Raw genomic sequence first — 22,050 nt, 5'->3', positions numbered from 1 at the left:
TCAAACTCTTTCAGGATGTAAGGAAGGAACTTGTCCAGTTTTCCTCAAGGTACGTGAAGGTACATAAAACATGGGACCATCTCACATTATCTACTAGGTTGCTCTGGATCACAAGTAACAGTAAACCCAGCCAAAATGTTCAATAAGAGTAGTTATTATCTCCCAAAACAAGAAGTCCAGAGGAGGGCAGTTCCAGGATCGGTTAATTCAATAGCTCTGTGATGTCTGGGCTCTGATTCCATTTCCCAGAAATTCTCATAGCTTTTCTGTTTGGTTGTAAGATGGCAGCTGGACTTCCAAGCATGATGTCCTCCTAAAATTGCTTTCAAAGGAAGTATTTTCCTCACCAGTGTCATTTTATCTGAAAGGATAACATTGCCCAGAACCTCTCCATCAGAATTCCCCTTCTTTTGGCCAGACTGGGTTACATCTCTATCCCCCAATCAAATACTGGCAAGGGGGAATGGGATTACCCCTTCTCATGGGATGGTTGGTTTAGGCCAATCATGATTCATCATCTGGGGCCCACCTTCTCTGAGTACACTGCATCTGGATTCTCAACAGACAAGTTCTGTTATCAAAGAAATAGGGCACCATGTTGTAAGGAGCCATGGCTCTTGGTTAGGCTTAGGGCAGACATTACTTATCACTTATAGCTCTCTTTCTCTGACAGTCATTGTCAATCAAAGTTGGCACAGGAGATAAAGCACGTGTCATCTCGGCCTTAGATAATGAGAAGTAAGGAAGCAATAATTCAGGGTATCTTTAGTGACCCAGTCATCTTTCTGCCTCACATGGTGTCTTTAAATATGTCTACAAATTCTTTGACAATCTTTCCTTCAAAAAGTGGCAGCATATCCCCCTCCCCTTGAGCGGGGGCTGGACCTGGTGACTCATTTCTAATGAACAGAAAATTGCAAAAGTGATGGTGTGTGAATTGCGAGACTAGATATAAAAGGCAGTGGAGGTTTTGCTTTGTTCTCTCTTGGATCACTTGTCCTGGGGAGGCCAGCCACCAGGCCATGAGAGCACTCCAGCAGCCCTACAAAGAAGTCCATGTGGGGAGGAACTGAGACCTTCTACCAACAGCCATGTGAGGGAGCCATGCTGGAAGTGGATCTTCCAGTCCCAGTCGAGTCTTCAGATGACTGCAGTCCCGGCCAACATCTTCTCAAACTTTGGGGTTTGAGAAACCCCAAACCAGAACCCTCCAGCTAAGCCACTCTCAAACTCCTGACTTTCTCACAGAAACCATGAGATAATAAATGTTTATTGTTTGAAGCCACCAAGTTTTGGGGTAATTCTTCGTGCAGCCAGAGCTGGGACTAGGGCAAAGCAAGTGAGGAACCCAACCCTGAAAATGAGTGCCTCCTTAGACTTTGTGCCCTGGCTTCCTCACTGGCCTCACCTTAGTCCCAACCTTGTGTCTAGCAGTATGTAAACCTCCATGCCCCTTTCCCCTTCCCAACATTCTCCAGCTTGTACTTGGGTGTCCTTGGGGCTCTGAAGAAGCTGGTTCCTTCTCAGGGTCCAAGGGTGGAGCATGTGACTAAGCCTGTCAGCACATTCCAGTACCCTTAGGTCACAGTGACAGGATCGGTTGTAGCATGTGACCCCCCTCCTGTCCAATCAGAGTAGATGTCAAGCCTTTTGCTAGGGATGCTGGGTCAGATATGATTCCACTCTTGTGACTGAACAAGGTAAATGTAACCATGGGACTTCTGGTAGCTTTTTTGGGACCTCTGAGGGTAGTCAGTTTGGGGATAAAGCTGTTAGCAGGATACAAGAAACTGGGTCCTTGGTAATATTGTTCAGCTGCTAGATTAACACCTACCTAAAGCCAGCCTCCTCTCAGAACTTTTCAGCCCACTGAGCTAAGAGTTTCCCTTTAAAACATTTAAACCAGTTTGAGTCTGGTTTTCTGTTACAGGCAAAGGAAAGCCCAAATGTGATGTTAAACACACAGAGGAGACCCCACATCGGTTACTCACACAGATGCTGCCAAGGATCCAGCTGTTTCACACTGTGCAGAGTAAGTATCCAGATGTTCCGTCGAATGTTCTTGTTTCAGCCAGATGTTGAATATCTTGTAGATGGAGGGTTAACATGATTTAATGCTTAGAAGCAAATACTCCTCCTTTCTCCTCCCTCCCCTGCCCCCCATCTGGTGCCTGCCTACTTCTAGTCACTTCCAGATAGCCATGTCCCACCCGAATCCTCAGGTAGGTGCTATGATTTGTATCACGTGGTACCGCCTACCCCACTTGTCTCCTTCCTCCACAGTTATTTGGACCAGGAATTGGTATCTAGCCCACAGAGCCAGTCTAGACACTGGGCAACAACCCATGTGTTGCCTGGCATGAAGAGGCGAGCTGGGGCAATCAGAGTCTTTCTTTGTCTCTCTGAACTGAGATATCCTGAAGAAGGAAGCGGTTCCAGGCAGGGCCACGGAGCAGAGACGGGGCCATGGGAGAATGTTAAGATAGCAGAAGTTATTCAGGGAGCAGAAATGAGGAGCAGGTGAGACTACAAGGAGAGAAGAACTATCCTAGAGTCCACGGAAAGAGTAACCGACTCCTTGAGAGAGGGAGCGAGCTATGGAGAAAGAGATGGAGAACAGTTAGTCAGGATAGGCTAGATTCTGCCGTGGGAACAAACATCCCCCAAATCTCAGTGGCTTAACCCAACAAGAGTTTATTCCTGACCATACACGACTTGTCCATCACCGGTGAGCAGGGAAGGCTCTGCGCACTGTGGTTGTGTGAGAACTCAGGCCAACAGAGGCTCCACTTTGACCCGGGTTTCCACGATTGCAGAGGTGGGGGAAGGAAATTCAGCCAATTACATGTCAGGTCTTAAGGCTTCTGTCCAGAGGTGACACATGCCCCTTCTGCTTACAATTCATTGGCTAAAGCAAATCTCATGGCTGTGCTTAATTTTAAAGGTGGAAGAGTCGTGTGAGGCTACTGTATGCATGGAAAGAGGAAAAACTTGAGTATCTGTGACCAGCCTTATTGATGTCCACAGAGAGGGGAGCTGGTCCCTAGAGCAGCCTCAGATCCCACAGGTCCAGATTTCACGAGGCCCTGCCATACTGGGGATTGTATGCACACAACATCCCCGTCGCCCTTTTTGTCCCACACGTGCCTTGCAATGCCCATCATCTTCCACACATACATTTGTTTGTTTCTTGCAAATTAAGACCTCCCTCCTGGGACTTCTAATTTCCTTTGAATGCACCTCTCGCACTTGGGGACTCCCTTCCTCAAAAGCAAAAAGTTGGGAACTCCCTGGCGGTCCAGTGGTTAGGACTCCACACTCTCATTGCCGAGGGCCCGGGTTCGATCCCTGGTCAGGGAACTAAAATCCTACAAGCAGCGAGGTGCAGCCAAAGAAAGAAAGCCTAAAACCAGTACAAACCATCTTTGTGTCTCTGTTTTATAGCAAGATGGGGATCTACAGGCCCTCCTGCCTCGGGAATGTCAGAGGTGGCTTCGGAGAAACTTTATTTGCACATGAAGACTTCGTAGGCTCCCCTGGCAGGGAATGCCATATCTGTGAAGTTTTCTAGTTCTTATTATTTGCCAAGCACTGTGCTAAGAACTTTGCCTGAATTATCTCATTTAAAATACTTTTTGACCTCACTTTGCAGATGAAGAAACTATGGCATAGAAACTATGGCAACTCCCTTGAGGTCTGATTTTCGTATCTGTGCTCCTCACATTATAGTATACATCCAGGAAAGATGGTGAGGAGGGCTTTGGGGCTGATGGGCCAGCCTGGGGGACCAAGGTTAATCTTTGAGGAGAAGATAAGGGGAGGGGGAAGCTGCCTCAGGTGGGTAGAGAGCTTACCTCCAAGGAGGAAAGACATACTTAATGGGGCAGGGTGTGGTATCCTTCAGATGCCCTTGGGCCCAGCCTCAAGTCCTACTTGGAGAAGATTGAGAGATTGAAAGAAAATAAGCTGTTTTTGATTGAGCACATATAGTGACCAAATTGTGGTCTCTAAGCATCTTTTCTCACTGAAAGGAACCAAGGCTTCTTGGAGAACTGGCTGTTTCCAGGTCCAGAGCAACAATTATATAAGATAAACCCAGAGCATCTTTTATTAGAAGGTAAGAAAGTTGTCAAACACCACTGCGGTCGTGTCAAAAGGACTCAGATGCCAGACTGAAGGAGCTCCTCCTGGATAAAATGGGATCATTTGAGCATCAAATACAAAACTGAACAAACAAAAACCCTGCAATGAATTGAAACACGTCAAATATTTTTTAAAGTCCATGAATTAAAATATGATAATAATAAAAAGACATTTGGAGACTGCTTAGAGAAAACTAACTCACTATTCCGAGAAGTGATAAATAAAGGGAAAAAAGTTTTCAAAAAGCTACCTGTGGGGCATCCCAATGATATAGTGAAGTTAAGGGTTAGTTGGAAGGCTTCCCATGTACTCCCCAAACCTGCCTCTGGCTTTTTCCAGGCCTGAATTTCCACCATTAGAGACTCATTTCTTTGAGGTTAGAAATGTCCTGAATCGGAGTCAGAGTAACCTTGGGAAAGGTTTGTTAACTACTTTCCTCACAGATCGTGATAGAGGAAAAGTGGTGAGTCCTATGGTTCCTGGAGTCTGAACAGGTAGGGGTACAGCCAGAGAAGAAGGGCTGGAGGGGAAAGATCTTGGAACCATCGTGGAGGGCAGGAGAACCCCCTGGGCTGGCCTTCCAAAGTGCAGCTCCTCGGTAGCCCAATCAGATGAGGTCTGGTCCAGCAGGTGGAGAGAATGCCAGAGATGCACATTTTATTATACACCCCAGGTGATTCAAACATGGTTGTCCTGCTACATTTTCTGGGGGACACTGGACCACAGTTCCTGAATCTCTCCTACTGGCTGTGTGACTTCCTGCTCTGGCAGCACTGGACTGTCACAGCTGAGCACTTACAGCCTCTGCAAACTTCACCGGTCCCCTCACCCTGGGACCTCTTCGTTACTGCCAGGTGAAGCCTTTAAGATGCCAGGCCCTTCCCTGTGTGGGAAAGCTGGCACTATGGAGAAGGGACACAGCCACATGGGTCCCAGTGTGAGCTCTGAGCTGCCAGCCCTCACCCCCTCTCACAGCTTCCCATGTGACAGCCCGCTCACTCAGGGCCCCTCACTCTTGACAACGCTTCTCGGGCTCTGCCGGACCCGGGGCCCTATATCCCAGCCCAGGCCCTGAGGTGCCCTCAGGCCCGGGATTCCTCTTTCCTCCGTGGTGCCCTCACGGGACCCTTGTCCCTGGGCAGGGGGTTGTTTGCAGCCCTGCTGACCGGCTGTGTGCCTGAGCCAGACTGTGGCCAGTCTACGCTCACTCTGGAGTCCGCTAAGCCTCCTCGCCATCCCCTTTCCTACCCTACCACCCCACCTAGCCCCTTCCTGTCCCTTGGGCCTCTCCCATCCCTCCCTCCCTGCTTCGTGGCCCTCTCCCACTGAGATGAGCACCCGGATTCCAGGCCCGAGTCCATCCTTCCCTAGTAACGCTCCTCAGCCCACCTCCTCCCCAGGGACCGAGCGCCCAGTTTGGGGCTGACCTTCCAAGTCTGGTCCCCACACGCCCAGCCCTGGCTAATGGGTCCTGGCTGAGCGCCCCTGTCCTGACACCTGGCCTTTGCCTGACCCCATGGGTAAACTTGGGCGCCAGCCTCAGCCCTCCCTGGCTGGCCTGTCCCCCAGCACCCGAGCCTGGGTTATGACATCTTTCCACTGAGCGGCTCTTATTTGGAGAAGGCAAACACGCCAGCACATGCACACACGCACCCCTCCTCGCCCTGACGCCACACGCGCTGGCGTGAAAATCCGGCTGGCCGTGTTTATTTTTCTTCCTTTAATTTCCCCTTTAGAACAAACACCAGTCCTGTAACACAGACCACCCTCTCCTTTCAGATCCGCAGCCTCCCGCCCCCCACCCCCTGTCCTCCCCGCGCAGCTGTGAATGAGAACAGAGTAAGTCTTTTAGCAGGAGGCAGTGGCCTGAATGAATTGATCCCAGCCTCCAAGCCAGCAGGGAAGGAGGGCTTGTGAGCATGTGTATTTGCTTCTTAGAAAATCTTTGCACATCCCCAAGCTCCTATTTTTCCCTGTGCCTTGGAGCAAATGCCTCCCCACCTCACCCCCCCCTCCGTTCACATTTGATTTGAATTCCTTTTTGGTCCCTTGCATTTTGTTTTCTGTTTTCTACAAGGGAGCCTGAATCAGGGCCTCAGAAAAACAAGGCCGGGCTGCCAACTGGAAATGTTTGCTCTGGGGGCGAGTTCGGAGGCTGGCGTCAGGCGGGGCAAGATCCGTGCCAGTGGAATGTGATTTGGGGGGGAAGCTGCAGGTCACTCAATCGCTGGCAGCCTGCCCGGGAGCAACTGAATGCTTTCTGAGCTCTGTGTGTGTGTGTAGACTTCTTTCCCTCATGCAAACAGAACCCTGGAGACGTGGAGACAGAAGCATTAGGAAGAAACTAGACAGGGGTTTGGAAAGTCAGGGGAACCAGCGAGATTAGGTGGGTGGGGGTGGGAAGAGGATGCCAGGATCTGTGTAGCTACTTTATCCAGCACCCATTGTGTTCTCTGCCTAAAGCTGCGGGCTCTCGGGAGCAAGGGGAGGTGCAGACCACCCTGGCCCCCGGTGACCCATAGGCTTTTGGAGAAACAAGGCTCCCAGTACAGGACACAGTCAGGCCAGCCTGGAAGTTCCCCCGAGCAGGCTGCATGAATGGCTGAGGGTGTTCAGGGTAGGCTTCCTGGAGGAGGTGTGGTAGGGTCTCAGCCCTGAAGCACGAAGTACAGCTCTTCCTCTGCTTACAATGGGGTTACGTCCTAATAAACCCATCAGAAGTTGAAAGTGCTGTTAAGTCGAAAATGCATTTAATACAGCCAACCTACTAAACATCACAGCCTAGCTTAGCCTACCTTAAACGTGCTGAGAACACTTCATTAGCCTACACAAACCTATTTTGGCAAACACCAAACCTATTTTATAATAAGAGTATTGACTATCTTATGTAATGTGTGGAATACTGGACTGAAAGTGAAAAACAGAAGTTGTCTGGGTACAGAATGGTTGTGCGTTGGTGTGATCACGGGGCTGGCTGGGAGCTGCGGCTGCCGCTGCCCAGCATCTCAAGAGAGTATGTACCGCATGTACAGGAAAAGAACAAAATTCAAAATTCCAAAAACAGTTTCTACTGAATGTGTGCCACTTTCGCACCGTCATAAAATCGAAAAATCTTAAGTTGAACCATTGAAAGTCAGGGACCGTATGTGTTGCGTTGAAAGGAAAGGAGAGGTGTTCAGGAGACTGTTAGTAGCTACCACGGGCCAAGCCTGTGCCGAGCCCTTTACAATGACGATCGCTTATCCTCCCAACAACCCATGAGGGTCATGGATCTTTCTATCCGACATTGCAAAGGAGGAAACTGAGGCCCAGAGCGATTAGGGAACTTGGCCAAGCCCCCAGCTTGTACGTGGTCAGCCGGGTTCAGCTCAGAGCTGTCCCACATGAAAGCATGGCTTCTCCCCACCGCTGAGGGTCTTTTCCCACCTAGCCAAGTTGTCTGAGTAAGGGCCTGTTTTTGTTTCTTTATTTTTTTGTCCCTGGAAAAAGAACTGTTCAGTTTGAGTTGGGGATCTAAGATGCCAAGGTAGACTTCCCAGAGGGCAGTGTGACAAGCGCTGGGAGATCCGAGAGGAACTTGCTTTGCCTCACCATTCCCGGGAGGTGACGGCTGGCAGTCCTGCCAGGGTTCCTAGCAAGCCAGGTCTTTCCAACAGCCTGGCTCACCTTATCAACGACCCGTGTCCCCTCCCGCACTCCTCAGCATACCCCCGTCACATGCCAAGTTCTTTCCCACCCCAAATGTCCCCTTCAGGGGTCTTCAGAAGTTATCTGCTACTCTGAGTAGTGCATGAAACCCAGGTGGACCAGACAGAATGGTTTTATCCAGGGCAACGAGCATGACCCAAGAGCTGGAGTCGGGGGACCCAGTGGTACCAGTACTTCTCAGTGATGTCAAGCGAGTCTGTCCCCTGAGGAATGGTCTGTATGTTCCCCGAGCTGTCATAGACGGGGGGAGAGAATCTAAGACGCAGAGCTGATATACAGGTATTTGGTGGGAGGGCGGGTGTCTGACCCACCTCAGAAGGATTCTTGGTCAGAGAAAGCAGAGTCTATTGCAGGGTCTCTCCCAGACTCGGGAGAGGAGAAGGAAATAAGCCAGGCTTGGCAGGGAGGAGAAGAAGATGGGGGCGAGGGAGTGGAGTAATGGACAGGATAGTTAGACCCAAGCTCGTCGGGTAGAGACCAGACGGATAGTTGTCCATTTGATTAGAGCGACTCCATTGGCCATTTGGGGATTTTATTGTCCTGAGGCCAAATAGTTGGTGAGTCTCACCCATTGATTCTTTTTGCCCATGTAACCACTAGTGTTAGGTAAACACTGGCGTGGGGGTCACCTGGGGCTGCCAGGTCATCTTCATTGGTTGAACTGACTTAATCCCGTGAGATGACTGATTTTACCAGTTATTTCCAGGGAACAGGCAATTGACTGTATTAACCAAACACAATCATTGTTTTGGTTTTTCAGAGACAGTCTTTGGATCTGACATCTTTGGACCTCAGAGATATTTAGGCTCCCTGCCACTTACCAACAACAGCCAGCCCCCAAGAAGGCTGGGGAAGACCCTACAAACAATGGGCTTTGGGACTCAGTCTCCCCCATCAATAAAATGGGAAGGCTGGACTAGACCAGAAGTGGCCAACGCATGGCATGAATACTGCCCTCTTCCTCTTTCATCCATGGCAGACATTGCTAATCAATTACAGCACTCATTCCCATGGGACCCAGATCCAGCCTCAGAATCCTTTTCAGCACGGGGTTTCAAGCAGCCCCTACCAATCAATTAGATTTGGCATGCGTGATATAAAAAGCATTTGTCCTTTGGGAGATTGGGATTGACATATATATACTAATATGTATAAAATAGATAACTAATAAGAACCTGCTGTATAAAAAGAAAATAAAATTCAAAAAAAAAAAAGAGAGAGAAAAAAAAGTATTTGTCCTCCGGGCACTAGATGGTCTCCAAGCCTCCCTCCAGCTGTGCCAATCTAGGATTGCAACTGATTAGGCGTCTGAGGACTCAGCCTGGAGACCATCAGATCAACAGCTGTCACTGGGGCTTCCCAGGTCTGCGGGGCTGCCCTTGAGCTGGGCCGTGGAAGAGCCAGTACCTTTTTAATTTTCCACATTGCTAATAAATGTGCATTGCGTCAGCTCCGTCCTGCCCCCTCATGTGTTCCGGCTGCCGCCATCAGAGGGGACTTTTCTAGAGAGCTGTAAAAATAGTTTTTAAGGAGCCTGTACAGAAGAAGTAGCCAAGCCTTTTTTGTTTCCTTTCTTTTCTGAGGGAATGGGGGAGATGGGTAGGGAATACTTCACAATGAAGGAATGTGCTCCTTGGGGAATTTAATGTTGTTTTCCTAAAAAAAAAAGAAGAAGAAGAAGAAGAACGTATCACACACTGGTTTCACATCTAGCCACAGAGCACGCCTATGAGGATTGGTAACAGCTCCCGGGAGATCACTGGCTTAAGCCAGGTCTTGTTAGGCTGTTGACAACTAGGTCCTGATGAGGAAAGCACTAATGGGCCTCTGGCTCGCTCCCCGCCCGCCCCCTGGCTGATCCAGCTTCGGTGTTCCAGTGGGATTGATGGCTTCGTGACAGAGCTTCTCTTGCCTGCAATAGGGGTTAGACCTGCAGGAGAGTTTTCTCTCTAGCGAGTGACTGTTTCATTTTCCCCCATTGTGCTCTGGGTTTTGAAGAGGCTTAAGACAAATGCTAAGATGCTGGGGATGGGAAGATCTGGGGGTAGGTAGGTGCCATCGCCTTCTCACTCTTCCCATTTTATAGATGAAGAAACTGAGGCTTGGGACTTCCCTGGTGGTCCAGTGGTTAAGACTCCACGCATCCAGTGCAGGGGGCGCAGTTTCGATCCCTGGTCAGGAACTAGGATCCCACATGCCATGTGGCGTGGCCAAAAAAGAAAAGAAAAGAAAAGAAAGTGAGGCTTGCAGGGGGCAGGGGACAGGGGAAGCAGGTGCCCAAGGGAAGGGTACATAGCTGGTCCTGGGAAGAGAATGTATCTTCCGATTCCCAGACCAGAAAGTCAAAGCTGCAGGACAACTCTGATAATGTCCTGCCCAGAATTTCTTGAACCTGGGTAATGTGTGCTCCTGTCTCGAAAGGTGACACACTGTCACAGAGCCCTAAGACATAATTATACACTTATGCTTTATGCTTTTAATTCTTACGTAACTATAAATGGAAATAAGTTAATAAATTAATAAACAAAACTACAAAGGTGATAAAATTCACATTAACAACATGGAGTTATGATGGATAATGTCGTTTTGCTGAAACAGAGCCCATAGAGCACAGAGGAGGAGCAGAGGAGAAGCCACAGAAGACTCTGGACTTTCCCCATCAGAGGCCATGGGAATGAAGGAATCTGGGGGACAGCGAGGTGTCAGGGGGAGGGAAGAGGACCAGAGAGGGCAGGGCCAGGTCAGATGCTGGTCAGAGGAAGCAGAGAGCCTGGAGACTCAGCTGCTTCGGGCAGCCCTCGTGTCCTCTTGGGGGTGTGCTCGCTCGGCACAGCCTGGCTTGCTGTGTTGCTTTCTTGAGGAAGTCTTGAGCCTTGAGGCTCAGATATCCCCTCACTTCTTAGCGAATCCCCGACAGTCAGGGCGGTGCCACGTGACCATCCCCTCTCTCCTCTGCCATCTTACCAGCCACTGGGACGAACCTTCTCTAGGCTTCATAAGGGAGCAGGCGCCACTTTCTATCTCCTTTGGGTGGCAACGCAGCCCATAAACGTGATGCATAAGTGTGTGACAAGGAGAAAAGGGCTGGTGGTCGTTCCAGTTGTAAGTGGGTAGTGAGGGGAGGCCTTAACGAGGAGGTGACATAACAGGAGGCTGGGTGGAGGTAAGGGAGTGAGCCATGGGCATTTGTCAGGGAAGTGGTCTGCCTGGCCAGATCTCATTGACCTTCCAGCCTGGTTCAAATGCTTCTTCTTTCGGGAAGTCTCCCAGAGCAGTTCTGCCGCGCTCGGAATTCCCACAGCTTTCCCTACAGAGTGTATCACTTCGTGCTGTGTTTACGGCTCTTAACAGATTTGTATTATTTCTCTCCTGGACCTGGAATGCCTTGAGGTGGATACCTCGTGCCCTCTCACCAGATGTTAGCTCCGTGAGGCAGGGGTTTTTGCTCTGTTCACTGCTCTATCCCTCAGTAGCTGTCTTTGTGCTGTAGGTGTAGATAGCCTCAGTAGGTGTCTACAAATGTGTGTTGAATTGTCACAAGTGGACCAAGTTGGAGATGGGAATCACTTGAGCTCCTGATGGCACACACCTCATCTCTCTGACCCAGTCCCATCGTGAGGCCTGGCTCGGCCCAAGGTTTGTCAAGTGAATGAATGACTGTTGATTTGCACCCATTGTCCCCCACTTTGTTTATCAGGCCAGGAGACATGAAACCAGAGAAAAGAAAGTGAATTCGACCAACCACCAGTTCCCGGTGGTCAGAGCAGCTGTCCCCGGGACACGATCAACTCTGGATCCACTGGTTTCTTCTGTTAAAGCAGCTGGTTGACTAGCTGAGTAAGACCTGGTCCAAACTGAGCAGTGAGCCTTCGTTCATTCAGTAAATATTTACTGAGTGCCTACTGTATACCAGGATTGTTCTAGATCCTGGGATATAGCAGTGAACAAGGCAGGTAAAAATCCCTGCCCTCATGGAGCTGACATTCTAGTGGGGGAGACAAATAAACAAAAAACCCAGTTATACACCTACAGACATAATATGTCAGATAATGGTAAGTACTTGAAAAATTAAAGCAGGGAAGAGGTAGAGATATTGAAGAAGAGGATATATGGGGTGCCCAGGGACAACCTCACTGAGAAGGTGACATAGAAACACCAGAGGGGGGTGAGGGAGTAAGCCACGAGTCTACCTGGGCTACCTGGCATTCCAGGCCAGAAGAACAGCCAGTGCAAAGGCCCTGAGGCGGGAGGGAGCTTGCTGGGTAAGTTCAAGGAGTAGCAAGAAGCCCAGTGCGGTGGGAGCAGAGGGATGGGGCGGGTGGTGGGGGAGGACTGAGGGAATGAAGTCAGTGAGGAAAGGGAGGACCAGATGCCAACCTTGGCTCCTGCTCGAATGTTCCAGTTCTCTATTGCTTGCATAACAAACCACCCCAAAATGTAGTGGCTTAACACAACAATTCAGGATTCATTCCCATGGTTCTGGGGGTTGACCGGGCTCAGCTGGGCAGTTCTCGCTTAGGTTTTCCCATGTGACTGTAGCCAGATAGAGGTTGGGGCTGGAGGCGTCTGAAGGCTCCCCTGGGCCAGGTGTCCAGGTGCCTTCCTCACTCACAGGTCAGGCACCACGGTGCTCCCCACGAGGCCTCTCTCTCCAGCAGAGTAACCTGGACTGCTCACACGGTGACTCAGGGCTCCCACTGGCAGGAAGCTGAAACAGCCAGTGCCCTTAAAAGCACGGTGTCACTTCCACTCCCTTGGGTCTCCGTTAGCCACGGCAGTCCGGGTTCCCGGGGTGGAGGAACAGACCCCTGTCTCCAAGCTTGCAGGGGGAGAGGATTGCTGGCAGCTCCTAACACATCTGAGAAAAATAGGAAGTCACAGAGAGGTTTTGAGCAGAGGAATGACATGATTTGTCCTAGGTTTCAAAGGACATCTGGCCAACTGTGTGGGAACCTGGCACCTGCCAGCCTGTTGTGCCAGGCTCCTCCTGGTGCTTGTTGAACCCCTACTCTCCTGAGCCAATCCTCCCGTTTCCTCCCTGACCACAGGAGCCAGGACTAAGTGCACCCCACGGGCTCTGCCTGTTGCGGGGGAAACTGCTCCATTAACCACAGAGCATGTGCTCAGGGCTGAGAAGGTGCACCCTAGCCCATCCCAGAGAGCGAGCCCCAGAGAGAGGCTGCTGAAGGCCTTCCTCGCTCCCTCCTGCCGTGCCCTTATCCAGCCCCTTTCCCAGCCCCAGAGACTCTCTGAATTTTCCACAGCGGGGATGGTCACTTGGATAGAGAGAGGTAGGAGGAAGACTGAAGAGTGAGTCTGGAACAGCTTTCCGCCTGGATGTCTCATTTCTGTCCTCTGGATCCAGGGTCCTGCTGGTTAATGGTGGCAGAGCAGACACTGCGACTGAAAGGTAGGGAGGACCCTTGGAGGCCACCAGGCTGACTATATTCTACTTTCTGCTCACTGCCTTGGGTGGTCCTATCCAGGGTGGCTATGAGCACAACTCTGGAAGGCACTGATCACATGCGTTCTGTTGCCTTCTGGCAGTCTAATTTCTGTTCTTCCTCCCTTTCTCGAATGGATGACACGCCCACTTTGGAACAATCTAGACAGCCGGAAATAGGGACTCCGGATTCAGCAATGTAGTGTTCCATGTAGCAAGTATCCAAGGTTCCATCCCATTTGGCCAAGAAGATGGCAATCTTGGGATGTCACCCTGCAGAGCTGTCCTGTCCTCACCCACGGGTGGTGCATATGCACTAAGGAATTGCTGGGCGGGTTCCAACCAGCAATGCTAGGAGGGCACCAGTACCTGGATAAGACCTGGGATCCATATGCCCGAGAACATCAAATGTCCAGAGGCAGTGCCCCTGCCATCTGACCCTGACCTGGAAGGAGCTGGAGGGTCATTGAGCTGGTCCAAGGGAGGACAGTGGCTTCCCTTGAGAAGAGGACAGCAAGAAGCTCGCCCAGGCTGGTGGCACATGCAGGGACAGCCAGGCTTCCAGAGAGGCCAGCCCTGTAGGTGGCCCAGTGGCTCACCTCCCCAGATGCTACTCACTGAGGTCTCGGGAGGCAGCAAAACACAATGGTTCAAAGCTTAAGTTTTTGGGTCCGTTGGCCTGGGTTCAAATCCCACTTCTGTTATTTCCTTTCCATTGGCAAGTTTTTGTTTTGTTTTGTTTTTTGGTCTAGGAGCCTCAGTTTCCTTATCTGTAGAATGGGTTTACTTCCCTGGGTTGTTATAAGGATTTAGTGAAATAGAGCCTGTAGTCACTCCCTGTGTGGTGGTGAGTTTTGCTGCCTGGCTTTCTAACATCTGTTCCCAGTGGTCTAAGCCCTAAGCTCTTGCCTTCACTTCCCTTTCTAGTTTCATTCCTATTCCCTGGACCAGTCATACAGGAGATGTGGAACCTCCCAGTGGCACGGTCATGCTAGCCCAGAGTAACCTCAAACACTTGATTCAGTGGGGGATGTTTTTAATGTAGGGCATAGGTTTTCTTTGGATGTCCGTGTTGTCCCATTCCAAACAGGGGGTGAGACCACCTGGAGCCTGGAGAGCCTTTTTATCCTGGAAATTCTATGAATTCACAAAATCCAAATTGCTGTCATTGCAGGGCTACCACTCCTGGCTCTAAATCCTTGTGGGGAAACGGCTATGTTGTGTACAGTCCGGACAGTGTCATACCACCAGGGGGTGCTGGCAGGCTGGTCTCCCTCCACTTCTCCGGGAGGCTGAGGGAAGGGAGCCCTGGGTGGCCGGTTTGCCCTTAGGCTGGGGGACCTTGGGCAGTTAGCCTGGACTTCGAAGGTCTGCCACCTGGTGGGCTGAGAATCACAATAACAGGGACCCTTCACATCACTTGGGCCCTCCTGTTCCGGTACATGGCATTCCATCTTATGACTAAGGAGATAACGCCCAGATAAAAAACTGCGGCTCAGAGAGGTGAAGGGGCTGCTCGAGGCCACACAGCTGGTGAGTGGCAAAGCACTAGGCTAGCCTGATGCCAACCCCTGGGCCCCTCGATTTGACCAGCGGGAGAGGCAGCATGGCGAGGGGGAAGGAGCATGTCCTGGGAGACCGGCTGGGTCTGAGTCCCGTTCTACCTCCACCCAGCGCAGATGACCACTCCTATCCACTCCCTTCTCTTCCTCCCACCCCTTGGGATCTCAGTGACCTTCTCCTCCGTTTTGGAAGAGTTGGTGACAGGCTCAGGATCAGCATGAGTGGAGACTTCGCTATTCAACCAAGACACGTGATTTTCCTGGAGCACCGCCTGGCCTCTTTAGGGACAATTTTCAGTCCTGCCATGAGACTTCTGCACGCCCTAACTAGCCATGGACACCCCAGCCTGCAAGTGCACCCCGAGCCTGGGGGGAAAAGCTGGGATGCAAGGAGCCTGGGCAGGTGTGCTAACCCAGGATGCGTAAAGCCACCGTCATTCCACTTACGTACCAGGCTCAGTGCTGTACTTGCAGCCTCACTTAATCCTCATGCCAGCCCTATGAGACAATATTACGATCTCCATTTTACAGAGGGGGAAACTGAGGCTCAGAGAGGACCTCAGCAGCTCTGGAGAGGTGGTCTTGGCTTTCCCCCCAACTCTGCCACCGATTGGCTGGGTGCATGAGGAGTGGGTAGGCTGGGGTGTCAGCTTCTGCTTGGGATCTGGAGAATGTAAAGGGCATGAAGCCTTCAGCAAAAGTTTCCTGGAAGACAGGGAGGAAACAGTGGCTTTTCAGGAGCTCACAAACCCAGGGGTTCAGGCAGGACCTCAGTGGAGGACGAGTTGCAGCAATTCTTGTGAGTGACCACATGCAGAGGCCAGCAAGAGTGACAGGGGGCTGTGCTGACCAGCCAAGGCTTACAGGAGGAGGGGAGACTGGGGCCAGTCATCAAAGAGTGAGAATACTATTCTCTTCAGAGGGTCCCAGGCTGGTGGGGGAAACAGAAGGAGAATGGGGACTTCTCTCTGGGGCTTACCCTGGGTCTTCAGGAGAGAGATAAGGTATGGGAAGATGCTGGGTGCCCAGGGAAGGAGGTGCCTCAGGAAGCACACATTTTATGATGCCGGGACCCATCCCGGTGGAAAAAATGAGGTTTTGCATTTACCATAGTCAGAAAACTGCATGCCTCTGCGTGTGTCCCTGTGTGAATGTGGACGTGTGAAGGGATGTTTGAAGTCTTATGTCAAAGTCCTTTTACATCTGTGATCTCTTTTTACTTCCCCAACTACCTTGAGAGGTTGGCTGGACAGAAATATCATCCTCAAGGACAGATACAGAACCCCAGTGGGATGAACTGTCTTGCTCAGGGTCATGGAGCTTGATAGTTGAAAAGCCAAGTACAATCTACGCTCTTGCCCCTGAACCTTCTGCCTGGACCCCCATCCTACCTCACAGGACACTGTATGGCACAGGTCACCATGTCATCTGCCCCCTCCCACCCCCAGGGCATTCTCCCCTAGAGGAGAGAAGGCACTCTGATGAACCCTGTATTTTCACAAGAAAAACCCCACCGGGTTTGGTGGGTCTGGGGATGGGAGTGAATGACTGAAATCAGAAAGACAAAGATTCCAGTGGCTGCAGAGGTCAGAGCCCAAGGCCAGGGTCAAGGGTCTATCTTCTCTCAAACTGCTTAAAGCAACCACCACCAAGGAGGAACTTACTACCACAGAGGAAGGACCTGCGAGGAGGGAAGGACCGTGTGCTGGTCCTCAGGGCAGCCTCCAGGAGGTGGGCTCCGGTGAGGGCCCACTAGTTTGCCCTTTTTTTCCCCCCCAGAATCTCCAGTGGGATGGCACTGAGGACCGAGGGTCTGGGCAGTCGACCTCTGTCCCCTGCCAATAACAGTGGGCACCTGCAAAGCTCTCACTTTGTGCCAGGCAGCTCTGAACGCTGTGCACACATATGCTCAATTAATCTTCACAACACCTCGGGAAGAAGGTACAATTGTTACTTCCATTCTACAGACGAGGAAAGGGAGGCACAGAGAGGTTCAGTGACTTGCCCAACAACACTCAGTTTGTAAGTGGCAGAGCTGGCATTTGAACCCAGGAAATCTGCCTCTAGAAGCTATTCTGCTTCTGTTATTAATAATAATAATAACCAAAGCTTCCATTTGACTGGTACCCCCTATGTGCCTGGGGCTGAATTCCCCACAGGAACGTAGCGGGCAACCTGGGGTGAGGTGACTTGAGATTCTCCCAGATGCTGCGTCTAAACCCAAAGCTTCCACGCTGCTCGGCCTCTTTAACTCGCTGCGTGACCGTGGGAAAGCCCACTCCTTTTCAGAGCCTCAGTTTGACTGGCGCTTAGGCCTTCTCTCTGCTCCAGCAAGTGACCCGAGCGGATGGGGCTGCGGTGCAGGGGGAGTGAGGGTCTCGGGCAACCCCAGAGCCTTTCCCTTCCCTCGTCGACCTACCCCCACCCCCGCCCCCCAGGAGAAGTCGCCATTCTGTTTCTTTCTCGATTGGCAAGCTGGGGTGGAGGGCTGGACGTGGAGGTGCTGGGTGCGGAAGGCGACGCTGCGTCACCAAGAGGTCAGCAAGGCCAGGGAGACAAGGCCCGGCTCTGATCTGGGGAAGGGCCGAAGGGCCCAGAAGGCACGTGCTCGGGAGCGGACTGTCCTCTGGGGAAAGAGAAGCGCCCCGGACTTGAGGAGGGGGCGGGGAGGGAGAGTCAGAGGACGCAGGTTCTGGGCAGAAGGGATGGGGGTGGGGGGAGGTGGAGAGGACGCGGACAAAGGAGGCGGCCGGCAGCCCAGCTGTTTTGAAAAATGCTTCCTGTTTCTTTAAAGGCGCTCGCTGATCGGGCGGCCGGGGCTGGGGAGGCGGCGGCGGGAGCTGCCTCCTCTCCGGGCGGCGGCGCTGACTGATCTAGCGAATTGGGCTTCTGTGTAAACTGAGGCTAAACAAACACAGATGGAGCGCAGCGGGCGTTCTCTAGAAATGCTGGCACGGCGGCAGCGACTTCAGATGACACTCTGAGCGCTCCGGGAACGGACAGCCCGGCGGCTTCGCGGAGCCGGCGGCGCAGCTGCCCCGGACGAGGGGGAGAAAGGGAGGGAGGGAGGGAGGGAGCGAGCAGGGGGAGAGCAGGAGACTCCGAGGCGCTGAGCGCCGCGGCCGCCCGGGCAGAGCCGGCGCGCAGCGTGTAGAGCGAGCGCGGCGGGCGCGCTTCCCGGGCAGCCCCACGCCCCTGCCTTGCGCGCTGCCCGCGCCATGAAGCACATCCCGGTTCTCGAGGACGGGCCGTGGAAGACCGTGTGCGTGAAGGAGCTGAACGGCCTCAAGAAGCTCAAGAGGAAAGGCAAGGAGCCGGCGCGGCGCGCGAACGGCTATAAAACTTTCCGATTGGACTTGGAAGCGCCCGAGCACGGCGCCGCCGCCACCAACGGGCTGCGGGACAGGACCCAGCGGCTGCAGCCGGTCCCGGCCCCGGTGCCAGCCCGGGTGGCGCCGGCCGTTCCCTCAGGTGGGGGCGCGGACACGGCCGGGGAGCGCGGGGGCGCCCGGGCTCCGGAGATCTTGGACGCGCGGAAACGCGGCTTCGCCCTGGGCGCAGTGGGGCCGGGACTCCCCACGCCGCCGCCACCGCCGCCGCCTCCAGCGCCCCAGGGCCAGGTACCTGGGGGTCCCGAGGCACAGCCTTTCCGGGAGCCCGGCCTACGTCCCCGCATCTTGCTGTGCGCACCGCCAGCACGCCCCACGCCGTCGGCGGCCCCTGCTCCCCCGGAGCCCTCAGTGCGCCCGGCCCCCCCCACGCGCCCTGGGGAAAGTTCTTACTCGTCAATTTCACACGTAATTTACAATAACCACCCGGATTCCTCCGCGTCGCCTAGGAAACGGCCGGGCGAAGCTACAGCCGCCTCCTCCGAGATCAAAGCCCTGCAGCAGACCCGGAGGCTCCTGGCGAACGCCAGGGAGCGGACGAGGGTGCACACCATCAGCGCAGCCTTCGAGGCGCTCAGGAAGCAGGTACCGGCTCCCAGCCACACACCCTCACTGCGCCCGGGTATGACTGCGGGAGTGGGTGGGTAAGTGGCGGGGGGGACTTTAGGGAGGATGAGGGCGTGGGTAAGCGGCAAGTTGTCCCCGCCCGGTCGGCCCCAGGGACCAGACAGGTTTGGGTCCTCCTGGGGCAGTGACCTTTGCCACAGCGTTGGTACGGCTCTTAGTTTGCAAAGTGGGGGTGAAGGTTCGAGATCTCTGGCTCGGGCACGCCCTGGTTACAGCCACCCCCATCCCCCCTGGGGTGACCCTGTCTGCGCGTCTGACTTCACCCCTCATAGTTCACTTTTATGGCAGCGAATATTTGTCTCCCGGAGTCCCTCGGGCGCGGTGGGGAGTGGAGAGGGGCAATGTGGGAATCAGTCTCCGGCGGGGAAAGGGGGAAGACCCTTACCCTTCCGGCAATTTGGCGTGGTCTTGGAGGCCCGGAATGCTGCGGAGGGGTGGTCCTGGTTTTGCCAGAACATAAGGGTCCCTCATTCCACGGGAACCTGTCAGTCCCTCCTCAGCCCCCACCTCCCAGCAGGGATGCCCCTGAACTCAGGTTGCTTCTGCGCTCTGCACCCCTCGCTCCTGGTGTCCTTAAGGACCCGGGGTACAAGCCTGAGCCCCCTCCGCAGGGGCGGCCTCAGGAATTGGCTGGGGAGAGCCTTCCCAGGAGATCCCCTCCACTGCTGCCCTTCGCCGCCCGCCGCATGCTGAAGCAGGCAGGTCTGCTGAGGGGACTGATTGGTCGGGGAATCTTCAGAAACTAGTTCTGGGGTGGGTTAGGGGCTTCTTAGTTTGGGGAAGGTGGGGGCTGTCCTCACCAGACACTGTCTTCTGGGGCCGATGGGAAAGAATATTTGTCCAAGAATTACCCATAGTGGGGAGTGGCAGTTTTACAATTCCACTTAGACAAGATTGAGACTGCCCTGGGATTCTAGGCTGCTCATTTTCACAGAGCGGAGATCTAAGAAGAGTGTGGTAAGTGCCCCCTGCCCCCACCCCGCACAGGGCATGGGGAAGGGTTGGGGGTGTGTGGATGTGACTGGTTTGAATGGTCAGGATTTTTGCTTGTTCTGCAGCTGACTTCCTGTGTGACTTCAGGAAAGTTACTCACCCTCTCTGGGCTTTAGCCAACAACAAAGGATTTCAGAAAACATGATCTTCTTTTTGGATCACACTCTCTCCTCTTCCTCCTGTGGGTGGGGCAGGGAAGGTGCCTGTGTCCATCCATGGGAAGGGAATTAAACTCCTGGGGAAAAGAGTTTCTATGACTTTTGAGCCAAAGTGTCACATTTGGGCTTGAGTAAGATGATTGGTCAGTGAGGTAGAGTGGAGTGGAGGAGTCAGATAACTGTCATAGACAGTTGGGACCTTGGGCAGTGGGCCCAGTGGAGAATTCAGTTTCACCCTCAGGCAGTGGCTCTGTGTCAGAGGGTGGCAGCCTGGAGGGCATCCTGCTACCTACCGCCCAGGATGGAAGGATGAGATGGCAGAGAGATGACTGTCCACCTGCTCACCTTGCAGCTAGGGCAACCCGTCTCAGATTGGGGAGGCCACGTGCCCAGAGCATCACAGCTGGTGAGAGGAAGGGCAGGGCTGGCACCTAGGTCCTTTAACTGACAGTTCAGGGTCCTTTTTACTCCTCCAGCTGCCTCTTTCAGTTCCGAGAAAGTATTCACGGTCTCTGTGTGTTCAACTACATCTCATTTGTCCAGTGGCTTGAACTTCTTTCAGTAATAAATTCCATCTTATTTGATCTTAACATCCCCGTCGGTTGACTTAGCTTTCCATTTAATGGAATGGAAAACTGGAGCCTGGAGAAAGAAGGAAGGAAACGCTTCCAAGATCACCTAGTGGGTTAGGGAAGATGACAGAAGTTTCTGGAATGCCCGCCTGGCCAAATGCTTCTCACAATGTCAGCTGTATCAGCGCTGTGGGCCCTGCAGTCGCAGTGTTGTTAAGTCGGAAGGTGGGTGTACACATGGCTGACTCTCTGAGATGAGATTGTTAATCGTGGTTTCCTTTCACTTCTGTCCTTCTTGTGCGGAAGTTCTATATAAGAGGGACAAATTCAGGGAGAAAGTGTGCACACACACACACAGGTACACACAGCTGTACCTATACACACGATCAGTACACGTGCCCAAGAGAACACACAAACGCGTGATCAGAAGCTCCTGCCCCGGTTTGTTCCCCCCCTTGTCCAGTCCATCTGTCCCTTCCCCAAAAAGGCTGCTGGTGGGCACCGGTCTATTGTCTGGGAGGGAAAGAAATGTCACTAGGGCACACTCACCACGTCCACATCACAGCCCCCATCCGATGGGGAAAGTCCTGCGTCTCAGAGGCGCTCCTTCCTCCTCTGGACCTCAGTATCCCACCTGTAGAAAGTGCGCACGTGAATACACACACACACTCGTGTGCGTATGTGTGTGTGTGCCCCTATCCAGGCAGGCTGTGACTCTGGATCTAGGCTTAGGCTTGACTGTCTGAAATGGACCCTGGGAAAGGAGGGTGAGGAAGAAGGACGGTTTTTCCTGAAACGAGGCCATGGCCGTTGCAGCACCGAGGTCAGTTCTGGGACTGTGGCTCTGGCCTGGGGCTTCATTTCTCTGAGCAGCTTCCTGGTACGGTGAAAAGAGCACTGGGCGGGGAGTCCGGAGGCCGGAGTTTGAGTTATACCTCTGCTGTATGCTTTCTGTGTGACTGTGGACAAGTCACTTTCCCTCTCTGAGCCTCAGTTGCTAAAGTTGGAAAATGGTGATAATGCTTACCTCATACACCGCTTCTCTGCAGAGAGCGAATGAAGAAAGGAATGGGGGCCGTAGGGGGAATGAACATTTCTCGAACGTCTGCAACGTCCTCAGTGCTGGGCAAAGGCCTTGACCGATGTAGAAATAAGAATTCTGTAATCATTTTAATAATAATCATAGAAACTGCCATTTATCAGATGCTTCCTTTGTACTGGGTCGTGTGCTAAGCGTGTTATGCGTGTTAGTTCATTTAATGAAGTAGGTATTGTTCCCACCCCCCCATCCCCCCGCCCTCATTCCCACCCCTGTTTCACGGATGGTGAGGCCGAGGTTCAGGGAACTTCTGTAAGTTGGTGGAGGTCTCGCAGCCTTTGGCCGCCGTATGAGGCCTCCTGGGTTTTGCACTGCATGCCTCCCCGGCCTGCCATTCACCAGGCTTCAGGGTGCCG

The 22,050-nt window shown here is 52.9% G+C and overlaps 1 protein-coding gene and 1 long non-coding RNA gene across 3 annotated transcripts in view; both read left to right on the top strand.

Annotated features, from left to right (window-relative positions):
- Window positions 1-1,715: 1,715 nt before the first annotated feature.
- On the top strand, window positions 1,716-17,170 carry LOC309612245. The gene is made up of 3 exons (XR_014235071.1): window positions 1,716-2,032; window positions 4,032-4,117; window positions 8,612-17,170. It is a non-coding gene; the product is annotated as an uncharacterized lncRNA (long non-coding RNA).
- Window positions 17,171-17,378: 208 nt separating this feature from the next.
- ATOH8 (atonal bHLH transcription factor 8) overlaps window positions 17,379-22,050 on the top strand; it is a 34,975-nt gene continuing 30,303 nt past the window's right edge. Inside the window, exon 1 of one of the 2 annotated variants that reach the window (XM_082357685.1) lies at window positions 17,379-18,867. In XM_082357685.1, the coding sequence (XP_082213811.1) occupies window positions 18,075-18,867 (793 nt within the window). In that variant the 5' untranslated portion in view covers window positions 17,379-18,074. The remainder of the gene's footprint in view (window positions 18,868-22,050) is intronic. The other variant, XM_082357684.1, reaches the window with a different exon arrangement.

Source organism: Balaenoptera borealis (assembly GCF_965194805.1).
Source record: "Balaenoptera borealis genome assembly, chromosome: 15".
Taxonomy (NCBI): Eukaryota; Metazoa; Chordata; class Mammalia; order Artiodactyla; family Balaenopteridae; genus Balaenoptera; species Balaenoptera borealis.
This window is presented reverse-complemented; position numbering and strand designations above follow the sequence as displayed.